We start from the raw sequence: 11,684 nt of genomic DNA on the forward strand, positions 1-11,684 counted from the left end.
CACTGGCCTATTTTAACCCATACCGTCCGTCATGTTTGTTTGTTTATGTTTCCTAACATATCGCTAAAGAATGGTGGTGCGTGGGGCTGTGCATAGAGCGAGTGAGTGAGTTTAATGTTACGCCGCATTATTCCATTTTATGGCGGCGGTGTGTAAATGTCGTTTTTCATCATGGATCAAGGATGTCGATGTAATGTCATATTCATTACCTCAGTATTCCTGGGAAATGGTTCAATTTAAAGGTATCAATAGGAAACTTGATACCTCAATTAAGTCTATCACATTTACAAATTCTTCAATGTCATTTTAGAATGCGAGTTACAACTCAGATCAATCAATCGAAATCCAGTACTTTCCCAATTCTGATGACACCTATAAGCATGGGTATATAATGCCTTGACACACAGGATGAATCCACAATTGACCCTATGATCGCTGGGTTCTGGTAAGCCCAAGGGATGCAACTCTATCAACAAACTATAGAGTAATCCATCACTGGCACATCTAAGTCCCCAAGAATACATGAGGAAGAAAGAAAACACAGGACAGAATATTTCATGTGACCCATAATCCTCACTCCGGATAATGTTTTAATAATCTGCAGCAAGACATACAAACCAAATGTTTCATACATTGTCAAGCAAGATGAATGACTGCTCTTCATCAGCACTGCAAATCCTTCACTTGATTTGTCTCCCTTAGTTCACTCTCACCCAGAAGTGGGATGCAGGGATGCACCCTTCTCCTTGAGAAACATTTCCCCCTAACCATTGGACTTCATGATTGATGTGCAATTCCCCATGTATTCAGTATCCAGACATCATCATCAACAAAACACATGAAACAATTAACAGGAACAACAAACATCCTTCTGTCAGTCTTCTGTGATAATTTCAAAAGTATAACAGTAACTAACAGAATATTCTACTTTCAACAAGAAACTTGATTTTCAGCCATTTCAATGCAATCATTATCGTGGTGGGCATTATACCTCCATTCAAAAAAAACGTGTAATAGTCACTCTGGACCCAGTCATCAAAATCACTTCATTACCAAATCTCTCCAAGCACAGGATCCAGGAATTTACAGGGTGCAAATTGCTGCTTCTACGCGCAAAAAAATTGACAATGGAAGCAACAAAATAGACTATGCGTCCACAGGAATGCAGAAAAAGTCCAAATGCTTTTTTAATATGATGATCAACTAACAATAAGTTATCACTGAGTGTGCTACTAGACAGGTTATGATATCATTTGCACTTTAATTACTGTAATGATCATAATACACCATACAACAATAGTGACTGAATTGCAACAAAACTATAACACGGTATTGATAATAATATTTAAGTGTCAAAGGCCCCTGATAATTAAGAGCATGAGTCCCAGCCCAGAGACCCTCAAATACAGGCCTCAAGGTAAATCCCTGGGGATCTCTTATTCATTAGCCTGAAACAATACACTTCCAGTCCAAATGCCTCTTGTGAATGCAAACTTAACTAAGACCTACATGGAAGATATGTTTTCAGGAGTGTTGGAAGGAGAAGATCCTCTGTACCTAGATAGCACCTAAAAGTGGAGTCAAACACCATACCTGATGAACCTACCCTGTGACCTAAAGTAATTATATCAACATGTGCTGAGCAAACAAATAACTGGTTATAACACATAGGGTAATTCTCTGCTTAGACAGTTTACCATATTCCCTTCTCATATACACAGTCAAACCTCAGTGTGCTATATATTAAAAACCAACATGCAACCGATTACAAGTTAGAAGGGAAAGAGCTTCTGGTAATATACTGGCAGTGATGTATTCCATTATTTCAGTTTACACTAGGGCTTTCCAGGTTTAACAATACAGTGAGACTGTTACTATACATCTCCCAATAACATTGGTAAAACACAATTCACATTCCCATGTGATACATTTATCTGATAAAGAACACATCAGCATGTGTTATGTTTGGAATTACACTTTCTTCATGAAGTACAGATTCTAGCACTTCTACTGGGTTGAGTCCCTTGCGGGATTCAAACCCACAACCTCAGAGTCAGGCATCCAATCACCTATACCCGCTGAGCTGACGTGACTTCCTGTGGGCCTGAGCTGGTTAGGGGGCTGACTGTGTTCTCAGGGTTTGGTTCCTGACTCGGAGGGTGTGGGCTTGAATCCCACAAGGAGCTCAAAGTAGTAGAATCCGTAATTTAGTAAGAACGTATAATGCCAAACATAATATGTTACATTTGACCACTTTCTAAATGGCAATGTGTAATCAAAACCCACATTATCTCCCATTTTACAGGTGGATCATGAACCTGAATCATTTGTTTACGAATTTCAGGTGATAAAGATTGGATATTGTGAAGGAGAATTATGTTATAACACCCCTAAAGATGATGCAGTATCTTCAAAAGGTTCACATATAAACTTTGGTGCAATCTACAACAGCGAAGCAATACAAGCAAGCCCACTGTGTTATCATTTTATAAAGCTTCTTGGTTATCACAAGTTTCACTCTTAAAATTGTCTGTTTTGATTGTAAATCTGAAACTGTCTCTATATAACTTGCTCCACTTGTAAAATATTCTGGATTTCGATTTCCTAGTCAGCTTGTAAAATTGTTTTGATCATCACCTTCATTCACAAAACACTAAGGTGGGAGTTAAGGTTAACCTTACTAAAGGTTGCTTGTTGTGAAAGGAGCCCCAGGTCTGTGTTATCTCCTAGAGCTTGGCTCCTTTGTTGATCCTTTCTTGTAGCAGTTTCCACGCCTTCTCACACTGTTTCTGTGTTTGGTCATACTCCCACAATGTGCACAAGGTTACATTAGCATGTGCAAGTCGCTCCTGATTGGTCAGCTGCGCATCCAATCTCTTTACTGCTTCCTCTTCTGACAAGCTGTTCCTCTCCATCAAACGCTTAGTCGCTTCTATACGTGGTACAAATGTGGACCACACTTCATGGACCCTACTGTCCCACCCTGCCTCCAGCAACACTGCTGCATCCAAAATGACAACCTCCTTCCCACTCTTCTCAAACTCGCTAATTTCCGCCTCAGCCAGCTTCATAATTTCTGGCCAAACAATTTTGTTTAGTTCATCAAGTTTACTACGATCTGAAAACACTATACCCCCTAGCTTCTTCCGATTGATCTCACCATCTGAACCAACAATCCCGTCTCCGAAGGTCTGCTTGATTTTATCATAGGCAGGTGTTCCTGGTTTATAGGCTTCATGTCCAAGTTTATCACAGTCCACCACTCCTGCACCCAATCCTTCAAGTCTTCTACAGATGGAAGACTTCCCACTGGCTGTACCCCCTGTCAAACCAATCCTGTATGGTGATTTAGGCAAGTTGGAGTTGACAACAGGTTTCAGTAGAGTCCCAAGAAGACGTTTTCTAAGCGAAGAAGAGCTGACTTTCTCCTCTTCATCAGGGGTGTGGCTGTCATCGGCAACCAGATCAATCACCACCTGTCCCAGTTTGTTCATCCCTCGTTTCTCACGCTCTGTATTGATTATAGCACCACCCTTCTGGGTCTCATCACTCAAAACAATGCACTGAAAGTCAGGTTCAGTAATGGTTGGTCCATAGACATCATATATGGTCACAGCATCTGGCACAATTGTAGGTTTAATATCCTTTATGAATTCTTCGACTGCTGCTGTTCGAACAGCCAGAGGTTCCATAAGCTCTCCAACAACTTTCTTGTCATTCATCTTACCATCCGAGATGCCGATTGTTAACTTATTGTTTGCAATCATGCATCCTTCACTCAACAGAATCTTGTGACCAACATGCAGTCTGTCAAATGTTCCACCCAATACAACATTCTTATATGTTGTAAGAACAGGATCATCATCTGAGGTACCAGAACTGGAAGTAGGACTAGTTTGTTGGTCAAGTATATGGCAGTCGACATCTGCTTCTGTCAAAAATAATGACTTGACTTGTTCCAACAGAAATCCTCTGTCCTTAAATAATTCAGTTGATGTTGGACTGTTGTCAAGGATTACCAAACTGTATCCCTTGTGTAAAGCACATGTTGCTAGCTTCAGGTCCTGGTTAGTGATATGACTCAACAAGACCCGAATGTCTAACTGGCGGCAGACAGTGGCACCAACAGAATAGATGTCCCTTACAACTCTCCTTACCTCCGAGGTAACAGGGACTGGAGCAATAAGGAACTTGGTGCTGGAGTTGGTTGTTTTGATTGGCTGGAGATGAACATAGAGTGTATCTGACACTAGTTGGGACACACGCTGGAGCAGAGATGGGATCTGACCTCGCAGGACTGTGAGAGGCTGTGTCAGGATAAGCAGACCACTTGCAACCATGCTTGGGTCTGGAAAAGAAAGGTATACGTCTTACAAACATTGACTGACGTTTGGTGGGGTGAATTGTGGCTTACCATAACATCAAAAATACCATCCAGTTATTCTCCCAGTAGCTAGTGTGGATGACATCTGTCCATGAGTGCATAGCAAGAACCTGGCAATGCCAAAGGTTAACCTTTTAACATGTGCCCTTATAGTAAAGGCTCAACAACCATTTCACTATATATTTTGATGACTAAAGTGATTATTTTGATAAGCATATATGAGACATAATATTTTACTTATTTTCTGAAAATAAAATCTTCAGTCCACATCGAATAAGTGTACAGCAATTGGCACTGCACAGAGAATGGGGAAGGGGGTTCATTTTCAGAGCCTCTCAGAAATATGTAACTCTGAATGAAACATTTCTCCACTCAAAGGCACATTTCCATAGAAACATACCTCCTTTAGCAACCCGACTGATACAGTGCAAAATTCAAATCCGGATTTAAACATGAGAAATATATTTTCAAAATGTATGTTCTGAAGGCTCTCTGCACCCATACTTTATTTTGCTGTGAGTCTTTGTAACAGACGTCTTTGTACTAAACTTCAGGGATTCACAGGACATGAATTCCCACATCCAATACATATAATCATTCATAATGGATGCAACAAACTTAATTGGCACATCCACAGTGGCGCAGAAAAAGTCTAAATACTTTGTGTAAAAATTACAATCCACAATAAGTTATCACTGAGTTTGCTACAAGTTGGGTTATGGTATCATTTGCAATTGAAGTATGGTAATAATAATAACTGTATTAATGATAATATTCTTGTGTCTTGTAGACCCATTTTGTTGTCCAGGACTCCTGAAAATTAAGAGTATGAGCCCAAGGGACCATATAACTATATATACTCCACCATATAACTAGACGACTTCGCACTATACCAAGATGTGCTCGACGTCTCGATGTAGTCCTTGGTCGGAATACATGTTTATTCATATGAACTAAAGGGGCCCTAAAATACAGGACTCGAGGTAAATCCCTGGACTAAACCCTGAACCGTTTTCGTGATATGTCATGGACTGTACTTGAATGCTGCTTCGCTTTGCGCCGAAAGACAGCTTTGACAAGGCAAGGATGTCTTACTCCATCTGTGTATTGGTTTGAACCCCGGCCTTTATTGGGGCTTGCTCTCGGCAATATTGTATTCCCGTTTCAGTTAACCGTCTGAAGTTTTCTAGGAATTTGAAATGTATGTCATCTAGTGAGACACTGTTAATATCTTTACCAATTAGTTTTGGGAGTATCCCAAAGGAGATAGACTAAGAAATAACGTACACCGTCTTAACTGATCCCCAAGAATCTTTTTCGGCAAGTATCAACAAGACGATACAAAGGTCACATGATTGAGCGGAAATAGTTCTTAAAATCCGGAATATTTTTGTTTGTGTTTATAGCTTACATTTTTTTGTGGATCCGTTCACAGGGACTTATAACACTAAAAACTGTCATCAATGTATGTACTGTGGTAAGAGTTCCTCCCGTTCCCCCATCTCAAATAATATTTATTCCTTGATATATCCTTGAATTATAAACACAACCTTAAAATATAAATAAAACCTAACACCAAAATAAGTAAAAGGCCGAAAATTGTATTGCTAATACAATGTATAATGAGTTTAAGGATGAATATTGGGAAACGGAAGGAACTCTTTCCTGTACTGTCAGTGACAGTATATACTTGTTTGACAGTTTTTAGCGTTACAGGCCTCAGTGGCTCCGCACTTGTTGAAGAAATTATTCTTATTCGTCACCCTATTTACAATGGCAGTGAGTGTATGGATGTAGATGATCATACGGGTATCTTGTGATACAGAAAGGTGCAGGATACAGCTATCTATTAACAAATGTTTCGTTTTAATCCATTGAAATATACATGGATGAATCCGGTTATAATTTAACTGGTGCCAGGAGCGAGTTGCGCAATCCCCTTCCAATTGAATGTGACTGGGCTCTGTTCAAGCGCACATGTTTAGCTACGCTCTGTAACAGCGCATGTTGCGCCGCTCTGGGTTATTGTACAAAGCAACATCGTAGGTAGCGCTGTCCGGAGTGTAACGATCAATGAAATAGTACTATTGTTTAGTTTGTGCCTACATTTATCCTATCTTGAGAAATCGAGCTCAGTGCCTTTCTTCAGAAATATGTATTCTGAAAATATTGTTTTCATTATGTCAACATCTAATGTATGAGTTAAATAATAAAATTCTTCACCCTTGTGGCATGTCAGGATGGCCGAGCGGTCTAAGGCGCTGCGTTCAGGTCGCAGTCTGGTTCTCCAGGCGTGGGTTCGAATCCCACTTCTGACACAAAATTTTTCTTTTCGTTTTATACGTATGATAACCTCAAACATTCAAGCCCTCTTTTCTTCTTTACACTCCACCACTGAGTCTCAGTAGTGGAGTGTAACGAAACGTACCGAGGATAAGTTTATTTAGACTGGCTCTCTTTTCAAAATACTATCGGAATTTAGAAACGTTTCCGACAAAGTGAAATATACATGTAATTAAAATCGTAATTAAGTGAGGTTTACATATTTTGACGGCACATCCATGATTTGAGAAACGGTGCTCGAACAATATTTCACCATCTGCCGTCCCCGGGTTGCCAGTGTGATGACCTGACACCTTAATTACGTGAAGTAGGTGGTGTATCCATACTGGCACTGCCTCACACTGTGTATCTGGCGAGTCGACCCTAACATCACTTCGACAACCGTTCATTTCATTAAGAAATACTGCGGGTTTTGAAAACATTTCACCCGATCTCGGAACATTTAAAATGGGAATAGTCGGGAATTTATAATGTAACATAACGTTTGTAACTGTGCAGTTGCTTGTGGGTTTATATTTGCGTATCCCAGCTATATGGCAGCGGTTTGGAAATATTCGAGTCTAGACCAGATAATCCAATGATCAGCAGCATGAACATCGATCTTCGCAATTGGGATAGGATGACATGTGTAACACAAGTCACGTACTATGCTATGACGAACTCAGTTACATGTACAGTAACAGTGGACGTCGTGGTGAGGTTTTAGACGACAAAATGCCAAGTTTAAGTTCCACGTCGTCTTTTCTTCACCAAAAACCACAGTAGAACATTTACAATTAATATTTTGATAAAAATATCAGCTTCTCCAGCGATCTTAATGCCCATTTTTGATAATGCACTGGAATTTTCATTATTTCAAAATATACTCTATTAGTTTGCTCCACAGTGTTTTCATATTGCTTTACATTATGATATTGTCATCCAAAGAGATTGGGTATTCGAGTTGTCTTCCTAACTTGCCGACTTTAACGTAGAGTGTAGCGACTGGTCACCTATCGTCAGTGTATTATCATGCAACGCTTTGTTAGTGATGAAAGGGAGATGACTCTGAATATCGGGACGTTAGACTTTGGGGAGCTTCTAATAGTTTCCTGAATGACTGGCCGAAATCAGCCCGGAGTGTGTATATTAACCTATGTACTCATTAATGCGGATATCTGAGGTATTTTCTAATATTTGGCAATCATACTAACAATATCATATTGTGAATCATATAGATTCTTCATTTCTTTTTTTTTTGTTGTTTGTGTTTTTTTTGCCATAACCATGGGTGAAAATTTTTATATGTACCTGCCCGCAGGCAGTAGGATGCATGTGCATGGATCTGCAGACAGAGACGATATATCGATGATATTTCTCCTTCACACATGTTTACTACATAAATAGTGAGTGATTGAGTTTGGTTTTAGAAATATTGCAACAACAGCACCAGAAGTGGGATGGGACACCAGAAGTTCGCATGTGGGGAATCGAATCCAGACCCTTAGCGTTATGAGAGAAAAAAAATATTGATGAAAAAAGAAAATATAGAGAACACAAATGGATTTCCTGTCATGCGTTGCCAGAGGTATGCTCTCCAGTTTGTCCCATCGGTGATCATTGATAGCACTATTTATCTTGTCACGTTGATGGGTACATCCTTTGATAAAGTTGTTTTGTTTCAGGGTGTCAAAGGTTATGAGGTCATGACCCTTGCCTTGCCATCGCAATATCCGTAACCTGTTCTAAGTGAAGTTTTTAAAGTTTTATAAAGAGCGAAAAACAAGTTGTTATCCATAAAACGTGTGTATTTTACAGGGCGGCAAATGTCTAGAACTTGCATCTCCCTAAGCTGCCATGGCAACGTCGTGCTAAACCTAAACTACCGTTCAAAAGGTCAGTATGGTCATGTGACACACTCGCTCACTTTGAGTAGCCTCCCTTACCGTTGGTTCGAATCTCTGCCATGACCCATTTTTATGCCCGTATGTTCTGTGATCACCATTTTCCACCTTACAGGTGCACAAACGTGTAATCACCTTGTTCTCTCAACGATTTAAGTACGGCTTTACACCACACGGGCACAATAGTTATTCTGACTTGTCGCGGAAACACTGCCCATAACGCGTAACGTTCAATCCATATGCCAGTTCCTAACATGTTTGTTTGTTTACAGAGTATGGTTATCAGTGGCGGGTGAAACCAGGCCGATATAGAGATGAATGAATGTTTCAGTAACATATCATAACCGACGGCTGATGGAAAGACATTTAACAAAGACAACCACTGTTTCCTTTTTTAACTCTTTCTTGAAAAATCAATTTTAGTTTTCTCTTGAGAACGACAGACTGTTCACATGTGGTCATAATAAAACACTTTTTGTCTCTTTAAAACATTGTATTTGTTGGTCCCTGCCTGGCGCTGAGCGTACAACAATCACCGTTCGGCTATAAAGTGTCTCATTATAATATGTCTGAGTGGGGTGTTCATGTCCAACTGCATCATGATATCTCAGTGAGCTAGAACTATAAAACCAGTTTAAGTCTGGGGTAGTACAAGCAGCCACTCATACACAGGCACTAGAGCCAAATATTCTTAAGTACGACGTTAAACCTTGTTTCACCGAACCAACCATCATGGATGGCATCAGCTTGAACTTATTAATACATAACAAACCAGTTCTACTGTGTATTAACCTAAGTGTATGATTCAAACTAAACATTGAAAGGAAGAAATTAATACCCTTCACCACATTAAAGACTTCACACATTACTTTGATTAATGCAATGTATTGATTTTGATAATTAGCCCTTCATACTCCAATAATGTGACTTTGTTGAAGAACGTGGTCACCCCCAAAACAGATGGCCGGAGAGTACCTTAACACGAACCTATGCCCCATGCTGCAGACAACCCAGTTATATTTTCTTATCATCACAGACAAATTTAAACATATGTCAAAACTCTTCAAGAGAGAAACTAGCATTTGCATTTGAACACGTGGAACTTCACGAGAAATACATTACCTTTCTCTTACGACGTGCTACCGTGGCCAGACATGTATCAGATACAGTCGTTATGAATAATCTAGTATATATTTACGAAATAATATGGGTTTAAATTGAATTCAAGGTAGCTGCCAACTGCAGACGAATCGCAATATTTGGATGAGGGTCCGTCATTAGAATTTTCACGGGACACACATCTCTTTAATGTGTCGGTAATTGCTTCATCAAATTATATGTCAAGAGAAACATTGTGTAAAAACGTGCGTAACCGTTCTAAAAAAACCAGGCTTGTCCAGCGTGAATTTATTCACATAACAAAGTACTAACAAGAGAAGAAATTCTAGCGGAGGTCAAAGGAGTGACGCGCTGTTGGGTGTTCTTGGTCCAAGGAAAATAAGATTTCGGCAGGTACAACACCAGTTTCAAGGCACAAGAATATCATGTATTCACGATTTCTGAAACAATATAGAAGAACGAGCGTCTGTGCATTACACGTTAATCCCTTTACATCATCATTGATGAAACACGTTGGAATTATCCAAAAGTCCACATCCAGTCGTTTGATCTAGCAAGCTGATGTTATGGCAAGGCCCTGGTCAGTTTCTAACACAGATGTTTTTCGACGAGCGCTATGTCCAGATCGTCTTTGGGTACCTCCGTGTCGCTTATCCTTAGTGTGTCTCTCGTCCTGGGTAGTCCTTCACGGTAGTTAGGACCCACGCACCTGGGGCCAGGATTAAAGCTGTCATGACGCTCCCCAAGGTCACCTTTTCAGCAAACGACACTTGGTTTCTTGGGGGCCCGGAGACAATTGTCGCCCTCTGGTTCCACACTTGGGTCTTCACTGGCTGGCCCAGCCTTGTTATGGCCACTCTCAGAGCAGACGACATCTCGGATATATTTGATAAAGGAAAATGCTGAATTTCAAGATGGCGAACTGTGTTGTGAACTGAAATCTCGGCAAGGAAATATCTCCCGAGATGTCCAATGTTCGTATATTATCTTCCCTGTCTCGACAAGCTAACGGATTGATACTGTGTCGTAGTCACGTGTTGCACAAACGGATATCGGTTCATGAAGAGTGGTATTTCGCACGTACAATGTAGTGTGTCTGTCTGGTCGCTACAGTCAAACCAACTCAACAAGTCATGCACGCCGAACAAGGAAGTTCTACGCACTGTACACCGAGCATGCACGCTGAGTGAGGCAGAAATCGAAATCATTGCAATTCAAGTCACAGTACAATCGAAAATGGTGAATCAGAAAATATGTAGTGTTATGTTTACGGTCGACAGATTGGTACAACGGTCACCATTTGGTAGCCTGCTAGAAGATTTATCACATAAGATAAACGACCGCTGTAATGCTACTGAATGGAAAACTATGTATGCCCTTCCAAGACTATCATACTGATCTTAACCTGCAGGGGCGGTGGAGTAGCCTAGTAGTATAAGCGTTCGCTCGTCACACCGAAGACCCGGGTTCGATTCCCAACGTGGATACAAGGTGTGAAGCCCATTTCTGGTATCCCCGCCGGAATGTTGCTAAAAGCGTCATAAACCTAATACATCCATTCACTCTCAACTTGCATACACCCTCCTCCTCACTTACCTTTAAAATATCTAGAGGTGGTTTGGTTAGAATCACTGTACATACTGATCACAGAACCTGTATACAACATCTGTGCAACATATTTATATATTTCGTCCATTATCAATCATTTTGCATCACAGTAGGGGCTTGTGATAGCGAGCGTGATGTTCGTCCGCTGTTTGCTTCATCTAAATGGTGTTACCCTCGTAAATAAATATTGTTAATTAGGCAGTTATTGAAAGAGAGAGAGTATTTATAATGCCAGGCCAGTCGCAAAGATCCACAGGCGCGATATTTATGAATCCCATTTTATTTCATGACTTAGTAAACTGGTGGTTATATTCTTTTAGGGCGACTTGCACCAGAAGTACGGTCTA

At 40.4% G+C, this 11,684-nt stretch overlaps 1 protein-coding gene and 1 non-coding gene across 3 annotated transcripts; one reads left to right on the forward strand and one right to left on the reverse strand.

Moving 5' to 3' along the window:
• Positions 1 to 553: 553 nt before the first annotated feature.
• Positions 554 to 5,737, reverse strand: LOC137258777 (bifunctional coenzyme A synthase-like). 2 transcript variants are annotated; one of them, XM_067796463.1, is made up of 2 exons: positions 5,672 to 5,737; positions 554 to 4,348 (listed from the first exon to the last, which is right to left on the reverse strand). In XM_067796463.1, exon 2 carries the CDS (start codon positions 4,338 to 4,340, stop codon positions 2,727 to 2,729), a length of 1,614 nt encoding a protein of 537 aa, XP_067652564.1. In that variant the 5' UTR covers positions 4,341 to 4,348; positions 5,672 to 5,737; the 3' UTR covers positions 554 to 2,726. The 2 variants fall into 2 exon arrangements, with proteins under 2 accessions (XP_067652564.1, XP_067652565.1); XM_067796464.1 differs by having other exon boundaries at positions 5,622 to 5,726.
• Positions 5,738 to 6,618: 881 nt separating this feature from the next.
• Positions 6,619 to 6,702, forward strand: Trnal-cag (transfer RNA leucine (anticodon CAG)). Its single transcript has one exon. It is a non-coding gene; the product is annotated as a tRNA-Leu (tRNA).
• Positions 6,703 to 11,684: the final 4,982 nt, after the last annotated feature.

This window comes from Haliotis asinina, chromosome 12 (assembly GCF_037392515.1).
Source record: "Haliotis asinina isolate JCU_RB_2024 chromosome 12, JCU_Hal_asi_v2, whole genome shotgun sequence".
Taxonomy (NCBI): domain Eukaryota; kingdom Metazoa; phylum Mollusca; class Gastropoda; order Lepetellida; family Haliotidae; genus Haliotis; species Haliotis asinina.